The sequence below is a fragment of the Corythoichthys intestinalis genome, chromosome 3, assembly GCF_030265065.1.
Source record: "Corythoichthys intestinalis isolate RoL2023-P3 chromosome 3, ASM3026506v1, whole genome shotgun sequence".
Lineage (NCBI taxonomy): Eukaryota > Metazoa > Chordata > Actinopteri > Syngnathiformes > Syngnathidae > Corythoichthys > Corythoichthys intestinalis.
This window is the reverse complement of record NC_080397.1, coordinates 48,712,513-48,733,680: the sequence shown is the minus strand read 5'-3', so window position 1 is coordinate 48,733,680 and position 21,168 is coordinate 48,712,513. Positions and strand designations below refer to the sequence as shown.

The window sequence follows — 21,168 nt, the reverse complement described above, 5'->3', positions numbered from 1 at the left end:
ACAATGTGATTTTCTGTTTTTTTTCCCCCACATTCTGTCTCTCATGTTTGAGGTTTACCCATGTTGACAATTACAGGCCTCTCTAATTTTTTCAAGTAGGAGAACTTGCACAATTGTGGTTGACTAAGTTTTACAGGTAGCGTAGAAGGGACTATGGTCTTCCAATGTCCTCTGAATAACTTTATCTAGGTAATGGCCACGCTTAGAAAAAAGAGAACAGAACGGGGCAGAACAAAGCAGAAGGGACTGTGGTGACTACTGCTGCGTGCCTCTTTTTTCCGGCTAACCCCTCCTAGCCCCAGGGACAATACAGAACAGAGCAGCACTGAGGCTGTCAGCAGAAGGTATGTGTGTGGGTGTGGGTAGGTGTGTGTTTAAATCAGAGAAAAAGTTTGCACTTGCGTAGGCGCCTGTGATCTGTGCCCTCATCCACTGCTCTGTCCCCCTCAGGCGGGCCTGGCAAGAGCGGCACAGGATGGGGGGACGGCAGGCACCTAACTGGGCACAGATGGCACCGACGGACAGACGTTGACGATAGCGACAAGAACACTTTAATATATAATTATCTGTACAATGACAGGGTACACTACAGTCAGATGTGGAGGGGGTGGTGGGGACTCCAGGGATGTAAGGGTACAAGGACGGGAGCTGAGAAGACAGAAGGTGAGAGGAAGCAAGTCAAGGACTGTGGCCACACGCACACATCTATTTTTGAAAGTGCGGATTTTATCGAGCGTTTTAGTCTTTTGTCGACACGCAAACTTGGTTTTCAAAACGCAACGTGTCTCATCAGCATTGACAGAATTTAGACTTAAACTAGCATCATGCTTCAATACATATCCACTTTTGTTTTTTGCATTATATTACATAACCGACTACCATACAAAGTACACTACTCACAAAGAGTTTTGGATATCGAGCCTCTGGTGAGCTTTCAAGATATGATCAGAAAATTATAGTCATTATATAATCGTTATAGTGTTTGCAGGTGAACTTAGTTTCACCTTTTCTAAGTGTTATTCTCGAACAAGGAGTTGAATGGAAAATTCACAACAGGTGCTTGATCACAAAAAATTGCTGATCCACCTAATGATACAGGGAATTCAGCTTCACTACAAGCTGTTGTTGTCTCTTTGCTTTCGGGCCAACTTTGTGTGTGACCAACAAACTGAGCTACAGGGGAAAATATCTCCTCTGGTAATAATTACAGAGCCTTTGTACATGTCCAATTCCAAATTAGTGTCAACTTTCTTTTGGGATTTGATGTTTTGGAAGATGGATCTTTTTTTTTTTTTTTTTTCTTTTGACAACTTTTACAACGGCGGAAAGGGTTGGGAATGTTGTACTGGCAGTGTAAAAGAGGTTCCTACAGTATTACTGTCCCTGAAAGATAGACACATGCAGATAGTCCCTGTATTACAAATGAATTCCGTTCCTACGCTGGCGATGTAACCCGGATTTCCATGTAGGCATGTGCCGGAATGACATTTTGACGGTATGATAACCTTAAGCAAAAATACCACGGTTTCACCGTATCACAGTATAGAAAATATAGCTCTAAAATGTGTTATTTTGAGATGTATGGGTTAAAAAAAACTTTTTCCCATTAACTCATTCACTCCCAGCCATTTTCACTGGAGCAAGGCCCTTCGCTCCCGGCCATTTTACTGGATTTTGACTGATTTTGCAAGGCCCACAGAAAATTCTGTTCTATTGCTATATAAACATGGAAACCACCAAAAGAAAGATGAGATTCTCTTCTTTCAGCAAAAAAAAAGTTAGTTCATATCCTTTTCCATTCTTTAGAAATCAGCATTAGAAAATAGCTTATTTCGAGCAATTTTCCAATTTCTGATGAAAAAATGGAGAAATTGAGCTTTTTGTGAAAGCATACATTTCAAACATAACTTTGACTTATACACAGGTATTTTTTTGCTTTAGTTACATCCCAAACATCTGAATAATGTTTTCCTTTTACAAAATAAGCTAAACAACAAGACAAATAGAGCTTTTCATAGCAAAGCAACAATTTATTTACACTTAACTAACTGAAAGATGACAATGTTCTGGCCGCGACAGCCGGTTAAACTTTTCCCTCATCGTTGTCTGTCTCATAAAGATGAATTTTTTTGAGTCTCTGCGGGCTCAGCTCGGGAGCAGCACGGACTCAAACGCATGATCCGCTGCACTAGTGGTCCCGGTCGTTCTGCTCGGTCATCCAGCGCCTGGCATCCCGTGAGTTCTGCTCGGTCGTCCGGCGCCTGGCATCCTTACGGTCGTTGTTACGTGCCAAAGACGGCTCGCGAAGGGCGTGACATAAAACAAGCCACACAAATGTACGAGTGGACACAAATTTATTTACACAACAATCAAACTCGCAATGAATATGTACAGAATGCAGACGAAGCGTGACTTCAGGGTAAGCCCAGGCCAAAACAACAAACAAAAGGAACTACACTTAAACCCCATCCGCTAACTAAACCCTGATCATGTAAAAGAAACAAAGAAAAGACTGCTTCTAACCTAACTTCCTACTCTATACAAAACAGGAGAAAACGGGTTGAACAGAAATGGCGACTTACCCTTACTTGCTTCAGTGCTCTTTTTTACAGTGGTGAACAAAAACGATCCAATAACGAATAAACACAAAAGACCTCACCGAAAAAGCGGGAGTGTATCAAAGTAGCGATCGAACGCAAACGAGAGTGAATGGCGAGCAAATAGCTGGCGAGGAGGACCGCGACAGAATGCTATCAAATGCGACCTCCCCGAGCGTTGACAGCAGCAGGTTTAAGAAGCTTGGCGCCTTTTTCCGTGGCCAATCAGCGGCGGTGACGTCGTCGGTCCGTCCCGCGTCGATCAGCTGTCGTCACAGTGGGAGGGGAAGCAGCCAGCTGGTGGAGGCGACGATCAGCTGACTGGAAGAATCTCAGAAAATTAACTATTAAACGGCCAGGGCCGTCACAGTCGTCTTCCGCCGGCGGATGGCAGTGCGGCTTGGCCTTTCGTTGCTGTTGAATCGGGTTGCGGGTCTTACCAAATGTGCTACTGCCCTCCAGTGGCCAGTTTTATTGCTTGAAATTGAATCACGACCCAGAGATGTCTTTTTGGAAAAAAAAAAAAAGAAAAAAAAAATATATAAAAGACCTATAAATACAGTACGTCTTTGGGACACTGAAACAATTGAAAATAGAACGTATTTATGCGTTTTTGGGAGCAAATGAGTTAAACAGGATTTTTTTCACAACATATTTGAAAATTGGAACATCAACATAGTATAATATTAAAATAAATAAATAAAATAACAAAAAATAAATAACCAATATTTTAAATAAAATTGAAAAAAATATAAATTATAGACTAGGCCCACAGTCACAGGCCAAGTTGCTCAACATTAGAACAAGAACCCTTGGTAATATAGAACTGGACTTAGACAATATATGATCAAACTGGTTTTATATATAACACATAACACTACTACTATTAATAATAATTAGTTGAATATAAATGGAAAGCGAAAGTAAGAGACAGAGCACTTGTGTATGACACGTATCATTATTTACACATACACACACACCTTCTATCAGCAAAGTCACCAGCGAGAAAAAACACCACAGACTGTAATATGAAAATTTTATTTTGAACAGATGTTTACAATGGTGAAAAACTTTACAAAAGTAGGCTCATGGTGGAGAGGAAAGTAGTTAGCCATCTTGGCATGCTAACTTGCCACGCTATCTGCCTCGTTAACAAGCTTACGTTATAGTATTTTTTGTTGCATCACTAAACACGCTGGAGTGAACTCTCGTTGCTGGTCGGAAATGTTCATGACAGCGTTTACTTACTTGTGTAAAGTGACAGTGGTTACGTAAATATGAAATCATGTTGGAGGTCCTGCTGTCCTTCCTCCTCTATGCCGCGGCCGTTTGTTTCTTTTCGGTAGCCAAAGTACTCCCACACTAGCGACTCTGACTTTTTTGAGGGAGGAAAAAGCTCTCGTGTAGTGTCACCGACAGACACAGGACAGAGCAACAATTGGAGGGAGAGGGATGAACACTTCGGCTCGTGTAAAGTCGTGTACTTTGCAACCCGGGGACTACTCGTTTTGTGTAAGCTCGCATTACGTGTCTATGGTATTCATACAGAAAATAGGCACAAAAAAACCCACTTAAAAGTCGAGAAGATGATGGATTTTTAGTGTTAGTCCATTTACATTTATGGCCTCTTACAAATAAAGTAGGTCTGTAAATATAGAGACACAAAATAAATCTTAAATGGCTCGTCAGGAGCCGGAAGATTAATTTGGAAAGATTAACTCCTAGTTATATTCAATTTGGTACTGCTGATTAAAGGGTAGTGTTTTTATTTTTATCTATTTAAAAAATGTTTACATAAATTTGATCTGTGGAAAGTATCGGCTCAAGAACTGTTCAAGCACTTGAAACGTTTTAAAAGGTACCGCCTGGTAACTGGTATTGAACAAAACTGAAACGATACCCAACCTTAAGCACACTACTGGTATATCATCAGTCTGCGGTTAACAAAATTTCAGGTAACAATATGTAATTTTTGCCTTATTCTCATTGGTTTTCCCTCCCAGCATCTTTTTATACCCAGCCTCACATAAAAAAACACCATATCAGCATCACAATCTTATTTTATTTGAGTAAGTGTTAACATAATTCAGGTGGTTTATTTGACCCAAATGTCCGCGTTTATGCTTGTGTTTTCCTCTGCATGCTGAATCCTACCCCCCTTAGATATTTTCCCCCTCAAAGGTTGTGATGAGATTAACAAGTCGAACGTCAAAAAAGCATCCCCGCTGACTCCCTGACTTTCTCATTGTTTGCCCTTTCCTTCCAGCACAGTTTTCAACACAACTTTTGAAGACTTTGTCTACAATTCAGTAGAACCTTTACTGCTATTGACATTCTCTTACATAATATTTCTTACATTTTTAACCTTCTTAACTGACAAATCACCCCAAAAAAAAAAAAAATCAATACCTTTTTGGAAACAGGGTTTCAAGATCGGATGTTTATGCATGGGAGACGTTTGCTCATACAAACCAATGATAAGAGAGGGAATAAATATTGTGTTTTTTTTGTTTTGTTTTTTTTTTTAAATCATGAGATACATGAAAATGACACGAGTTAAGTAATAACACCATTTTATAATCATTGCTGACATTTTGGCTGACACCAGAAAATCATGTAGTATTACTGGAACATCCTTTAACCCGCTTCAGATGAATGCTTTCAAGCACTTCTGTTGATACCGGTAATGGGATTGTCCGAATTGAGATCGCTATCCTGAATAACATTAGGTGTGTTGAAAATTGCTATGCCCAGTGTGTCTTTAGCATGCTCTCCTCTTGCTGATTTTGGAGCGTGACTACAAATGTGACTCCTTTGTGCTAATGCCATTACGGGAGGAAACTGATGACAAGGAAGTGGCACTGTGGTATTTGGTGATAGGATTTATCCCAGTTGCTGCAGTATGCATTCCTAAATGTGATAAAATGTGCATATAGATTCACTATGTCAACATATTAATACAAATATATAAACCGAAACCGAAATTCCCAATGTTTTATTAATGCCTATTTTAATAGTTAATAAATGTACTATGATCCCAATACGGTTTTATGTGTTATACTGTATGTTTTGTATGGAAATAAAGAGATTCAGGGTATCATTTTAGCTTGTGATCAACGAGTGAGCACATGTGCATATCGTGTTCCCTTCATAAGAACAACGCTAACTGTGTTAAATCAGGACGTGAACGTTTGCAGCAATTCCTCATTTGAAATGACGTGCCCCCCTCTTCGTGCAGCCATTGCAGGCTTTGATCTGCAGCTCTCAAAATTCCCTCAGTTGAGTGCCACTTTTGGCGCTTCAACAGAGGGTGCTTGCTGCCCTTTTTGGTTTTGCCCTTACTCTGCTCAGTCATAGAACTTCAAGATGCAAATGACATTCAACGCTACTGATCCCAATTAGAATTGTTTGTACACACACAAAGTAAATACAAAATTAAAAAAGGTGTGCGGACACAACCACGCACACACAACTTTACATACCGTATTGGCCCGAATATAAGACGGTGTTTTTTTATGCTCGTAGCATATGTGAGTGAATAATTTTTTTTAAAGTCCTTTGCAACAGTAACAAAAAAAAAAAAATACAATTAAGCGACCATTACAAACGCCATTTTTTTCATTGTGACATAATTTGTTTAAAAGTTTAAAATATGTGAATGAATAATTTTTTAAAGTCGTTTTTTTTTTAAACGAAATATGAGACATCAATTAATTATTCTAAGCTAAAAATGAGACATTTTGAATAATAAATATAATTAATTACCTTGGTTTTATGGCCGGGTTGAAACAAAAGCGGTTGCACGACGTCTGTAAACGGGGGTTTTCAGGGTAAAACGGACAAATTAAAAATAGTTCGGGGGTTTATGTGCCATAAATCTGCTATGGCAGCATATAGACATATTTTTCTATCAAACACAACAGTTGTTTTGGCTTAAAATACAGCAGTTTCTTTTAAAGAGGAGTGCGAGAGCAGAAATTGCTTTTTCAGTTTTGTCTGTGTTTTCCGTCAAATATATATTCTCCTGGTGCTAAAAAATGTCCACGTTCTTTCTTCCACACATTCATTCACACTTTATCTGCGCATTGCAGCTCAATAAATGACAATAAATGTCATAATACGCTTCAGAGTGCCACATTTTGGGCTAAAACAGCCAAAGTTACGTTGTGTCCGACATGGGGAATCCGCCCCTATCCTCTGTGTGCTTTTGCCCGCATATAGTGCGTATCGGGCGGCCCAAGAGCTGATCATTACGCAGGGAGGTTCATCACTATTTTGTCATCCAAACATGCTCGATGGCCAATGGGGTGCGCGGATTGTCTTGAAGTCCAAACTACGGGGGGTTGGAAGGGCCATAATTAATCGCGCGTTAAAAAGTTTGACAGCAAGAAAAGGAGTTTGCGTGAACACTGTTATTAACGCGTTAAATGACAGTGTGTATGGCGGAAAACACAGACAAGACTGAAAAAGCAGTTTCTGCTCTTGCACTCCTCCATTTACAGACGTCGCACAACCCTTTTGTTTTAACCCAGCCATGAAAATAAGGTAAGTAATTAAAATTATTATTCAAATTGTCTGTCGTTTTTAGCTTAGAATCATTAATTGATGTCTAATATTTAGTAAAAACAAAAAAACTTTGAAAAATTATTCACTCGCATATTTTAAACTCACAATGAAAAAAATGGTGTCTGTTAAAAAGTCACGAATACTTACCTCATAACTATGGCTTAATTGCATTCTTTTTTTGTTACGTTCGCATTTTTTCCGATATGTTAGATGATAAATAATCGATCCAAACAAAGAAAAATTGAAAAAAAAAAAAAAACATTTAAAAGGGTAAATATATGAAAAAGAACATCTCCACCACTCCTCGATGTCTGAGATTTCTGCATTGCGACCCTTGTTATATGACCATGTTTCACCCATAAAATCCCCCAAAATTCCAGCTGTGTCTTGACACTCAGTGATACATGCTACATGGAGTTTTTAGATTGAAACAAGGTAAGTTGTTTAAAAAAAAAAGATCTTTTTAAAATGCACTCCTGTTAAAAAAATGTTTTCCCCCAGAAAATTGAGATTTTAAGTTTTCCAATGATGTATCACACATGTATATCGGACAATTTTGAAATTTGGCCAAATTGGGGGTCTCAGAGCGGAACTTCGAGTCACCTGAGTGTTTTCCGCCATATATATGTATATATATTGCTTTAAATCAAAGTTCAGTTTAATATTTTTTAGTACTTCATTGTCCTTGAAGGACAAGGAATTCCTAACGAGCAGAAACAAATTGCACATTTCCATGCAACAAATTAATAAATTATTCAAAGATTATGAATTATCAATTAGATTTTTTCCAATTTAGCATAAACTCCATATGCATTTCAATTCCAGTTTCCTCTTTCTATCGCTACATTACTTTGTCGCTGTCCAACAAAAATCCAATAGCTGTCTCTTTAATTTTTGTTCATCTGAAATACAGCTAACGTGATGGCTCTTTGAGTTTCAGACTGTTTCACACTTGTAACAATCCCGATCATTAACCGTGTTTTTGATGAATATTGCTGTTTGTTTGCACCTTTATGGATCGTCCGTCCGTGTGCTGGAATTGTAATCAGCTAATAAATCATTTTGTAGTCAACAAAGCATGTTAACGGGAATTCTACTCATTCAACTGGCACTGAGCTCATTACTCACATTTCAATCAAACATAATTTTCATTCCTCATCGTCCCTTTCAGATGTTTTATACTATGAACAATATTTTAGACATCCAACAATCTGGCCATTTATGATTTGATAAGTAAGCAGTAAAGGTTTGTATATTAATGTATGTGTATACCCCGCTTTAATTTTTGTCATCCCATCCTTCCCATTTTCTTGTCTTTGTAACTAAACTATTGCACTCATGTCACTTTGCCATCTCACCACTGTGTCTTATGTTTCTTTCCATCCATGCATATTCCAACCTTTGTCTGGAGCCAGTAAGCAGCATGGTATGATGCAGGAGTTTAGAAAATAAAAAGGTAGGGTGTCTCAGATGGGCCACACAACACACCTGTAGCTGTCACGCTTCCAGTATTTTAGTATTTTAATGTTACAAGTGGAACCTTTAACGTGGAAGGCTTTTTTTCCGTAATTTTTGTGATGCCACTACATTCCTATATGATTATGACTATGAACTAGAAAATGCTTACTGGGTGTGTCATTATTTTAGTAGATCTCTGCCTTTTCATGCTATTCATGCCATTTGTGGATTTGCCTATTCATATTTTTGTCTCTTCTAATTTTGGAGGCACAGGGGTACCTCTACATGCAGAGTTAATTCGTTCCAGGGCCTTGTTTGTAATTTGAAATGGTCGTATATCGAGCAGGATTTTCCCATAAGAATACATTATAATTAGGGTTGTTCCGATCATGTTTTTTTGCTCCCGATCGTTTTAGTTTTGAGTATCTGCCGATCCCGATATTTCCTGATCCGATTGCTTTTTTTTTTTTTGCTCCCTATTAAATTCCAATCATTCCCGATAATTTTTCCCGATCATATACATTTTGGCAATGCATTAAGAAAAAAATGAATAAAACTCGGACGAATATATACATTCAACATACAGTACATAAGCAGTGTTGTTAATAACGGCGTTAGAATATAACGGCGTTACTAACGGCGTTATTTTTTTCAGTAATGAGTAATCTAATTAATTACTTTTCTCATCTTGGCAACGCCGTTACCGTTACTGAGGCGGTAAAGGCGTGTGTTACTATGCGTTACTAAGTTGGTTGAATAAAAAAAGTCTGAGAGAAACGGACTCACGGAGACGAGAGAGCAGAGCAGGAGTGGGGAAGACGCCGTTGCAACCACGATGCTAAGTGGCTCCAATAATACCTGACTATAGCCATAGCCGACAAACTACGCCCACATGACACGGTAGATATCATATTATAGAACTAGATGCAAATGTCAGACACAACTGCATTGGCGACATGTTTCAAGGACTACATGCGTTAGTAAACAGCCACCATCTTAAAGCAGTAGACCTATCAGGAAGGCTCTGATGTAGAGATCCTTCCTAGCGAACCTTAGTAACTTTTTATTTTTTATTTTTTTTTTATCTCAAATGCTCCTAATTCGGCAAAATCTATCTTTAAATGATGAAACGGTTTTAAAATTTACACATTTAAAGTAGACAGAAGGGAACTAATGCAATAACAGGAGCAATTTTAACAACTTTAACGGTTGATTCACAACTTTAAATGACTTCCACACATAGCAAAGGTTACTGTCTAGTTATCGCAATACCCTTGTTTCTAGTTATGTGGAGGGTAAAGAATTGGGCTAGGGCCAATTGTCCCCCAAACCCTTTAAACTTCACATTGCGTGACCTGTTACATTCAGGTAACTGAGTTACTAACCCCATTACTTTTTGGGAGAAGTAATTTGTCACTGTAATTAATTACTTTTTTAAAGTAAAATTAACAACACTGTACATAAGTACTGTATTTGTTTATTATGACAATAAGTCCTCAAAATGGCATTTACATTATTAGCATTCTTTCTGTGAGAGGGATCCACGGATAGAAAGACTTGTAATTCTTAAAGGATAAATGTGACTTTGTATATTGTGACTAAATATTGCTATCTAGTGTATTTAAGATTTCAGTAAATGATACTGTAGCCATTTAACTGTTTTGCCCAAATGCATGATTGGAAATGCAACCATGACTGTGCGTAGTGGCACCATTTGATATATCTTCTCTGCGTTGGGAAATAACATAGGGTGTTAAGAAAAAGATCAACTATTACATTTCTTCCCCACATTGCTTCCGACGATATCACTAATTGTTGAGAGAGGGATTTTAAGGTTTTAGCCAATTAAAAAAAGGCTCCAAAGACTGCCAAAATTCACTCTACTCATTTTACGCTGCCTTTTAGCTCTATATATAGGTAAAACGGCGCTATTATAGATTGAACGCGACAATGCGTGAGTGGGTCGTGCAGCGCGTGCGTTAATTGAGTGAAATATTTTAACTTGATTAATTTAAAATAATTAATTACCGCCGTTAACGCGATGAATTTGATAGCTCTACTTTAAGCCAAAACTAAAGACTAAAGACATTTTGTCTGTCACGTTAAATACAATTAGAAAACGTTTTCATTAAAAAAAAAATATATATATATATATATTAACAAAAGGCATGTCCGATATTTTTTTGACGATTCCGATACTTTGAAAATGACGTGATCGGACCCCCCGATCGATCGGGACATCTTTATTTATAATTCTATTAATTCGTTCCACAGCCTGAAAACCTACACTAAATCCTTAATAAATGCTGCCGGTACTATTGCAAATAGTAACTAGGCCTGCAAGCAGGACTGAACGGGCCCTCGCAATCTAGCGCAACTCGGACTGTGTGCAGGTCAGGGTGGTGGCAGATCCTCCTCTCTAATCATCTCATTAGAACCTAACATGCTCGAAAGTCGCCTATTTACATTCCCACACCCAAGAGATAAAAAACCCTATTGGAGAGAGTACTACAAAAAAGGAGCCACTACTGAGCTGTGCAGCCAAGCCCTTATTCAAAACCAAAATTAATCTTCTAACTGGGCCAATTCGACCAAGTGTGCCAACTATTGTGGCTCTATAAGCTCCCTGAGTCTCTGAAAAAAAATATTTCCTTTAAATGGCGAACAAAGGGTCGTCACGGCAACAGACAGAGACACGTGGACATGGGCCGTAAAAAAGTATTTTAATAGGTCTTGAAACTACAATGACCAACATGAAAAGAACTGGACATGTTTTGGAAAAACGAGTGACTTTCTATCGCCACTAGTTGGCGCTGTAGGGTTGATGCAAATGACCCCTACAAGGCCCTTCAGGGTATGACTCTCAACAAGCACGGGAAGTTTGGCGCAGATATCTTGTATATCTGCCGAGTTATGACTGTTCAAAGTTTTTGGAGAGAAAAATTGTTGACAGTCATTTTCACATTCCTGTTTGGACCCCTCCGCTTCAACGAAACTTCAATATTTTTCATCAGGCACCTGAAGACAGGTCTTAAGGTTTGCCTTATGCAGGTTTGAAGTAGATTGATTTTTTCCCTTTAGAGGAGGAGTGTGTCCCGTAAAAAAGGGCATTTCCTGTTCCCACTAGGAGGCGCCAGGCACAAATGGTAAATTTTCAATCCAGTCCTGCTCAGGCTGGTATACCTCACACACATGCCAGATTTAAAATAGATTGAACGTTGTATGAGGGAGTTATCAGTCATTTTCCGAATTCGGTGTTTTGGCGAAAAAATGGAAGAATTTGGCGCCCCGCCCAGGTCAGGCCCGTGAATGAAAACACACCATTTTTATAACTTAAGATTTCATATGCCTCATGAACAGTCTCACCAATTTTGAGAATGATCAAACTAATTCCCTAGGTGCCAAGGTGTAAAATGTGCACACTGTAAATCGATAAAAAGTTCACATTCAATCCAAAATACCCGATTTCCTGTAGGATTTGGAATGTGTGTGCAAGAGACTTTTTGGAGCAGTTTTGCACAAAGTTTTGACTCTCCAAATTTCATCACTCTATGTTAGAAAAACCTAAATGGAGAGGCCTTTTTGAAAATTTCAAGGGGGCGCCACTGAGCCATTTTGTTAAATTGTTTCGTAACGTTGCAAGATTATCGAACGTTATCCAAAGCCGCATGTATGTGCAAATTTTGGTGAGTTTTTATGCATATTCAAGCCTCCAAATGTAAACTCTTACTGTGAACCCATGAAAATTTCACATTCGACCCAAAATACCCGATTTCCTGTTGGATTTGGAATATGGGTGCAAGAGACTTTTTGGAGCAGTTTTGCATAAGGTATCTACTCCCCAAATTTCCTTGCTCTATGTTGAAAAAACCCAATAGGAAAGGCCTTTTTTAAAACTTCTTTCTGTCGCCACTAGTTGGCACTGTAGAGTTGATGCAAATGACCCCTACAAGAACCTTCAGGGTATGACTCTCAACAAACACGGAAAGTTTGGCGCAGATATGTTGCATATCTGCCGAGTTATGACTGTTCAAAATTTTTGGCGAGACAAATTGTTGACGGTCATTTTCACTTCCAGTTTGGACCTCTCCGCTTCAACGAAACCTCAATATTTTTCATCAGGGACCTGAACACATGTCTTGAGGCTCCCCTGAAACAGGTTTGAGGTCAATAGATTTTTTTCCCTTGGAGGAGGAGCCTGTCTCGTAAAGAAGGCCATTTCCTGTTCCCACTAGGGGGCGCCAGGCCTAATGGGTAATATTTCAATGCAGTCGTGTTCAGGCTGGGATATCTCATATACATGCTAGAAATGAAAAAGATTGAACGTTGTATCACGGAGTTTTTAATCATTTTCTGAATTTGGTATTTTGCCCAAAAATGGCCGACTTTGGGACCACGCCCAGGTCAGACCCTTGAGTGAAAACTCACCATTTTGAAAACTTAAGATCTCATATGTCTCCTGAATAGTCTGACCAATTTTGAAGACGATCCAACTATTTTCTTCAGCGACAAGGTCTCAAATGTAAATCGATAAAATTTCACATTTGATCCAAAATTTCTGGCTTCCAGTTGGGTTTGGAATATGGGTGCAAGAGACTTTTTGGAGCAGTTTTGCACAATGTATCGACTCGCCAAATTTCATTGTTCTACGTTGAAAAAACCTAATAGGAAAGGCCTTTTTGAAAATTTCAAGGGGGCGCCACTGAGCCATTTTGTTAAATTTTTTTGTAGATTATCAAAATGTACGCAAAGTTGCATGTATGTGCAAATTTTGGTGAGTTTTCGTGCATGTTCAGGCCTCCAAATGTAAACTCAAACTGTGAACCGATAAAAATTTCACATTTGATCCAAAATATCCGATTTCCTGTTGGATTTGGAATATGGGTGCAAGAGGCTTTTTTGAACAGTTAGGCATAAGGTATCTACTCCCCAAATTTCATTGCTCTACGTTGAAAACCTGAGAGGAGAGGCCTTTTTGAAAATTTTAAGGGTCAAGGGGGCGCCACTGAGCCATTTTTTTACATTTTTTCAAAACGACACAAGATTATCGAAATTTACGCAAAGCCGCACGTTTGTGCAAATTTTGGTGACTTTTCGTGCATGTTCAGGCCTCCAAATTGGCCATTTTCATTTGCCCTGAAAAAAGAATAATAATAATAATAATAATAATAATAATCCTTTGCAAAACAATAGGGCCTTCGCACGCTTAGTGCTTGGGCCCTAATTACACCGAGCAAAACAAATAAATTATGAATAAAAATCGGAATAATAATAGTAATATAGCCTGGTACACCAAACTTACCGCTGTTACGGCTATAGAGTCAAATTTCCAGGGAGGAGCAAGCCACAGCAAACAGACAGCGGAGTGGACCAATCAGCAACAGGCAGATGTGTAAAGCGACAACTCTCGCGCGGCACGAGTGGAGAACGGAAAAGTTTATTTAGTATGGCTAGCGCGAGACAGCCTGTTGTCAATGACTTGTGTCTATGTGTTTTTGTTCATTTAAAACTGATTTTACTGTGGATTGGAACATATTCTCAGGCTCTCCTATTCACCATCTGTGTTGTTGTCGTGGAGACGACTTCTGACGCGGAAGAGTGACGTTGCTCGTTAAGAATACGTCGAGCAAATAAACAATTCTGATTGGGCGGATCATTTCATACTGGCTCGAGAGGCCGTTAAGGAGGTGGGTCCCAGACTATTCTCACAGTGTTTGAAAAATACAGGGAAAACAGTCTGGCCGTGCCAGGCAAATAGTAATAATAATAATATTACCTGTAATAATGTAACGAATCGGGTTCTAATGTGGTGGATGTGTTTTGCGTGGTGTACCTGAACACACTGCGTGGCTAACTTGACAGAGTGAGAGATGGACATTTAACTTTCACTTTGTTCAGTTGCGGTGGACAGTCTGCATGTTGTGTTGCACAAGTTGTGAAATAAATGATTAAAAACCTTAGGAAACTGGCGATTTCTGGTCGATGTTACCACAATAATAATTGTCACCTTAACTTATAAAGACTGGCGAACGGAGGCCAACGGAAGACCGTCGAGATCGAGTCGTATTGTCGAGCCAGTTCACAGACGCGCGCACCACGCTCATATTTTTCTATCATTTCCATCTTCATTTCAATGGATCTGCCGTGCGTCCGTCTTCCGGGAAAACAAAGAAACTGCGGCGCTTTCATAAATCATAGTGTTTCGAGCATGTCGTCAGATGTAGAAACAAATGGCGAGTCAAATTTTACGTCGGATGTCGAAAAGATCGTGTGTCGAAGTGATCGTATGTCGAGGTACCATTGTATATATATTTATTGTTATTTATTTTTGTTAGTTTTCAAACAACGAACGTAAACGCTCTTTGACACATTGTTTTCCCAACAATTTTCGCAGTGTGTTTTCGCAGTTTTTTTTCCCTGTTGGTCGTTCCTATTCCCTGCGAATAGAGGGGGCCTCTATATTCCAAACGCAATCCTTCCCTTTGGTTTAGTTGCTAAACACACCTATTTGCGCAAAGACGGGCAATTTCCTGTTGTTTTTAAAAGCACTGGCGTTCAACCTTGAAGGCTCCACTATACCAGTAATAGTTGGTGTAATTAATTGATGTAGTGCAACAGGCCATACAGTCTGTAATGGCCAATTTGCCCTCCTTAGTCAAGGGATGATGTCATCAGAGCACAGGTTTGTATGTGCTGTTTGCCGTCTCTCCCTTCGTTTCTCTCGTTGCTCCTTCCAATCAAGACGGGTTGATTTACAGTCATTACGGCATACGTGACCTCACTCGGTGTATTTATCATCCATCTTCTTATCTTTGTTTCCTCACCTCCAAAACATGGCAATCAAGTTGCGATCACACCTTTCAGAATAAAGAGGTGCCAAAATAAAGGTGACATTGATTGATTTTAGCACTGCAGTTGCTTTGTTTTCGTCGCATGAGAATTCACTTGAGCAGAGAACTTGAATCAAAGACGTACATTTGGCATAATAGTTTGAGTCTATGATTCTGCTAAAGTGGGGTACGCACATCCCAATTTTTAAATCATTGTGAGAAACCACAGACATAAAGAAAAAAAAAAGTTCTGTTATCTGGCTTCTTGTCATTCTTACTTGGGCTGAGTGACCTGAGCACAACTCTTTAGTGACTCTACTTCTCTGTTTTTGTTTGCCTTCACATTGCCGCTTTTTCTTGGTGAAAAATATTACTTGACTATAACCCAGTGTTGTAGTGTATGTAAAAAATGTCCAGGTGTTTAACATCCTCTAGATTTACTGACCAGAAAAGCCAAGTGGCTCTGCTTTAGACTGGCCAGTGTTTTAAGTACTGGTGCATCATAATTATTGGTCCGATAATTATCGGTCCGATAATAGGAATTATGACATCATCCCAATAAATCCAATAACATCATTAAAAGGACCGATATTATGTACTGTGCTGGCTTTACACAGCAGTATGGGAAATCAGTTGGCCATTTGCGGGGCATTGCTGCCACCTGCCGGTCAGAATAATTCGCGTCATCTATTTTTTGTTACAGTTTGGCTCACAAGCTCATTCACTTAGACAGTGCAGTGTCTAGCGGTAGCATTGACAATCGTGAATGCTATGTTTCCGTTTCCGCCTTGGAAATATATGTCTGTAGGTATTTTATGTTTACTATAACATATGGATGTGCAATATATGTTTACTTCTGTGGTGAAGGGTCATATGTACAGAACTTCATAAGTTGTTGTGTTATAGAAGCCAGCCAATTCTTAAGGCTAGTAGCTCAAACTAGTGTGCTATGCTATACATATTATAGTTGTGTATACTGTATAAGTGTATTGTGCAGTTTGCTGTATATTGAGTATTGAATATGTGCATTTTTTGTTGTAGTTTCACAATATTAAGACGAATGTCTTCCCATAAAAGCAAGAAAAGACCAAGGCTTGTGGTTTATGGAAGTGCATTCATTGTTAGGTGGCTGTTGGGCAGTGCAGACGTGTAACACACTGTTTTGGGCAGTACATGTACTGTAATTTTTTTGGCACGTGTCGGTGGATTGGGATGTGTGCGTTTGTAAATCAAGTGCTCCCTTTCTGTGACGTCACGTTCAAGTGTGCCGCACGGCTGGCGAGAAACACATCTTAATAAGCCATTTAAAAGATGACAGTCGCTTCAATGGTGTTTTAAAAGAGCATGAGGGCGCGCGAGCTGTGAATGAAGCTACCCTGGTTGTTTCATGGACCAAGACCACAACAGTCTCCTCTCCTGTAGTGCCAAATATTTTTTTAACCTCCAGGTGTTCAAAAACTTGGGTGACTATACAGAAAAAAAAAAAAAAAATCATGTATTTATTATTGGTTATCGATATCGGTATCGGCTTTGAGGAGCAGGAAGTTATCGATATCGGTATCGGTTTAAAAAAATGGATATCTTGCACCCCTAGTTTTAAAAGGACGCTCGCCATTCTGAAGCTAATGCAAAATTTATGCTAATGCAAGGATCACATGTAGCGTCACAACATTGCATATTCTCTATTGCCAAGATAAGAAAACAAATCTTACCGTGTTTGCAAACAAGCAAGATGGAGCGCAGCCTAGCTTGAGACACATCTTAAACTCTGGTGGGGAGGGAGACGCGCGCTATGAACATATTACATAAACGATGTCGTATTTTTGTCTCGTTGTCATCTCTTTAGAAGAAAACTGGCATTGGTCTCGTTAGGTTCTAGTCTCCCAAGCCATAATTTTAGCTCGTCATCGTCAAAAATTGTTCATTGAAAAAATATTTTTGTTATACAGGTAGTCCCTGGGTTATAACATACTCAATTTACGTAATTTCGAGGTAGGGACTCTGAAGTCTTGTCCGCCATTTTGTCTTTTTTTTTTTTTTGTCTGTCGCATAACTGTGCAAGCGTAAGTGTATCAGCAGTCAACTTTCCCTTCAAATATTTGTTTCGTCAGTAGGAGAAGCTGTTGTCTCACAAAGGTTAATTGAAAATTTACATGATGCTCAACTTTTAATTTTCGTGCATTGTTTTTGTTTTCCTCTTCTCATTGTACAATTCTTGGATCTATATTGTTAATAATGTATTTACAAGTTACAGCAACACAAGGTAACTTTTAAACCTTTATAAAATATTCATAACATTTGGGATGATATGTCAACTGACAACTCATTGAATGACACCTCGACATTGAATGACACCGCTTTTACATCTTGAGGAGATCTGTATCACTTTCACCGGCACTAATTAACTTTGAGGAGGGTGGCAGGCACCCTGCCACACACACAAAAACTAACTACAAATGTCCTGACTGCTTTATGGCATACGTAACTTCCCGCTTTCCCCATTTATTATAAAGACAGAACTTGATGCAAATGCTTTTGCACGAAATCTGCAAAGATGGCAGAGCAAAAAAAGACAAAAAGTTTTGTGTGAGGAGGAAAAAAAAGGATAAAAGGACACTCAAGAATAAACATTGGCCCGGCTTTCAATTGCTGGCATGACCCCCCCCCCCCCAACTGAACTCGTTAGCGCTGACGAGTTTAGATGGGGAGGGGGTTCTCACACGCAGGGACTTGGTTGCTAACTGACATATGCTTTTGTTTAGCCACAATTGGATTCATTACCTCATTCCTATTCATTCTTCATACAGCCGCTGGAAACAGAAATATTGTTTAATCCATCTGCAGGCGACTGGTAGATGAGGATATTACGACAATAAGCACTCATGCGCTGGTCCTCATGGGAAACGCAGTCTTCATTCGGGGCTAAACACTACCGCTTTTGTCCACCGGCGTCACTAAAATCGACCAAAATTGAGAAGTTACCAAGTGTTGCTTTAAATCAAAATGGTGAACTTTATAAGTTTACTTAAAGTGAGCGCATACCCAGTCAGGTCGCTTTCTATTTTCTACTTAGGAAGTAGAATCCGATCCAGCAAGCAATGGTGTAGCATAAGCAGCTTGACCTCGTCTAAATTGCTGAAATCAAGCTCTAAATAAGCTTCATAAGTCACATCGACTTACCTCTTTGTTCACTAGCAGGCCAAAGTGTTCTCTGGTGTGTCTGTTGGTTTAAAAGTAAAACTACAGTAAACGTCAGTGAAACAGTGAAACTCTTGTGTCTCCATTTATGGACAAGCAGGCATTGTCAGTGTACCTTTTTCACCATCTACCAACATAGATGGTAAGTACAGTATCTTATTTTTATTTTATCAATATGACATATCATACATGTTTTGGATAGTTATTTTGAGATTTAGGGGGTACTTAGGGGTACTTAAAGAGTTAATTTCGACTTACACAGAAGTTCTGGTTATGTTGCCAGCGTAGGAACGGAACTCATTCGTAACCCGGGGACTACCTGTAATCATCGTTGACGAAAACATCACTGCTATAAAATTTGCCTGCATAGTGGTTCATAAAGAACTCTTTCTATGTGGACATTAGCACACATTTGCATTAAACATACTGTAACCCATGGCAGTGTTGTGGTAAATGTGATATAGATGCCCTATTTGCATGGGATTAGTATTACCTGTGGACCTTTGATAATTTGTTTACTGACCAACCTGTGTGTTAATTGCAAAACATTTGCCTTGGATACGCAAGGTCTAAGTCTATAATCTGTAATCTCTATCACTGACATTCCAGCCACCAAAGGGAGCGTTTGTTTATTCTTTTGTTTTTTTGTGCTGACCTGGCGGCGAACGCAGCTATGCCCGAATGGGGGTGCTTCAAGATGTCTCCAGCCCAACAAGGAGTGCTTTTATTTTAGGGCTTTTTTCGGCTCACTCAGCAACCCATGGAGCTCAGCCTGGAGATCCACCGGGCTGTCTTACAATTTGTCCTTGAAAAGCTTTCAAGACTTTCTAATCAAAATTTCCATCGCAGTTTTTTTGGGCCTTCATTATTCAGAGCAGATAAAGAAAGGCATGTGATTACAAGAAATTAAAAAGAGGATTTCATTCTGTAAGTCGTGCAGTTACAATAACAAACACTGACATGCAGATTTTAACGGGAAAAGTATTATATCTGGACGTCTGTGTTTAACTGATTTTAGTAGGTAATTTACAGGCAAGGCAAATTTATTTGTATAGTACAATTCAACACAAGGCAATTCAAAGTGCTTTACATCACATGACGATCTACAGAGATAAAATGATTCGTAAGCATTACATTAAATAAAAAAAGTTAAAAACAAAGACAATTGAAACAGGAAGTCGAAAATAGTAAAATAAAGTTCATATCTTTTTCCGTTCTTTAGAAATCATCATAAGAAAATAGCTTAGTTTGAGCAATTTTCGGAGAAACGGAGAAAATGAGCTTTTTGTAAACGCATACATTTCAAACATAACTTTGACTTTAACACAGCTATTTTTTGCATTAGTAACATCCCAAACATCTGAATAATGTTTCCCTTTTACAAAATATCATAAATAACAAGACAAATAGAGCTTTTGATAGCAAAGTAACAATTTATTTACACAAGACTACTGAGAGATGACGCCGTTGTCGCCGAGATGACGCCGTTGTCACCGAGATGACGTCGGTGTCGCTGCGTCAGCTGTGTAAACTTTTCCCTCATCGTTGTCTGTCTCACAAAGATGGATTATTTTTGCATCTCTGCGGGGTCTGCTCGGCGAGCCCCCTGCACTGGTGGTCCCAGTCGTTTTACCCGGTTGTCCAGCGCCTGGCATCCCAGGCGTCCTCTCGGTTGTTTTGTTCGGTCGTCCGCCACCTGGCATCATGCCGGCAGCGCTCCGACCGTGCTGCCCGGGCGTTCATTGCTGTTGAATCGGGTTGCGGGTCTTACAAAATGCGCTACTGCCCTCCAGCGGCCAGTTTTATTGCTTTAAAATGGGTTTTGAGCTTTGTTCTTTGTTTCTCAGATAGATTGGAAGCTATAGTTGCTTCTTGTAAAAAAAAAAAAAAAAAAAAAAAAAAAAAAAAAAAACGCAAAAGAGGTATAAATATTTTTTGGGGACAATGAAGCATTTAAAAATAGAACATATTTATACGTTTTGGGGAGCAAATTAGTTAAGCTATACTGCTCTCTTATGCCAATGAAACATAAAATTATGATGGCAGTAATGAGTAAGGACATACAGAAAAATAGCTGTGGCCATTAAACGGTCATACTATAGCCTACACTGATGGATAATACTTTATGCTGAATGCTGAGCTGATTGTAAACGGTAACAACTGTACCATTATAAAAGCTATCAGAGAAGTCACACACACACACACACACAGATACAAAATAATGTGACATACTGATTGCTAGGTGTAGTTTGTGCACATTGCACTGCTCCCGCATCAACTCATTGAGTTCAGCCGCTTCGACAACGTTAGAGCCGCTGACGGTGGTGATGGCGACTTCACATCCCATGCAGAGAGCATTTGTTTCCGGGCCTGAGCAGTCATTTCACCCGTGTGGTTGTCTATGAAATGGACCGTCAAACTGATGTAGGGTTCCATGGTTTGTCGTCCTTCTCGAATCGAAAATACTTCCCGACAAGCAGTGCGAGTTCTTTTCTGACAACAACACCACACTTTGAGCG

The 21,168-nt window shown here is 39.3% G+C and overlaps 1 protein-coding gene across 5 annotated transcripts in view; it reads left to right on the top strand.

Annotated features, from left to right (window-relative positions):
• The window catches only part of ccser1 (coiled-coil serine-rich protein 1), a 378,554-nt gene that overhangs the window by 270,644 nt on the left and 86,742 nt on the right, over positions 1-21,168 (top strand). Inside the window, exon 12 of one of the 5 annotated variants that reach the window (XR_009062832.1) lies at positions 451-8,619. The exons of 3 other annotated variants lie outside the window; for them this stretch is intronic. Coding sequence is in view for 1 of the 2 variants with exons in the window: in XM_057832961.1 (XP_057688944.1) it covers positions 451-809 (359 nt within the window). In the remaining variant the exon portion in view is untranslated. Of the gene's footprint in view, positions 1-450; positions 11,524-21,168 lie in introns of those variants that run through there. One more of the 5 variants, XM_057832961.1, reaches the window with a different exon arrangement.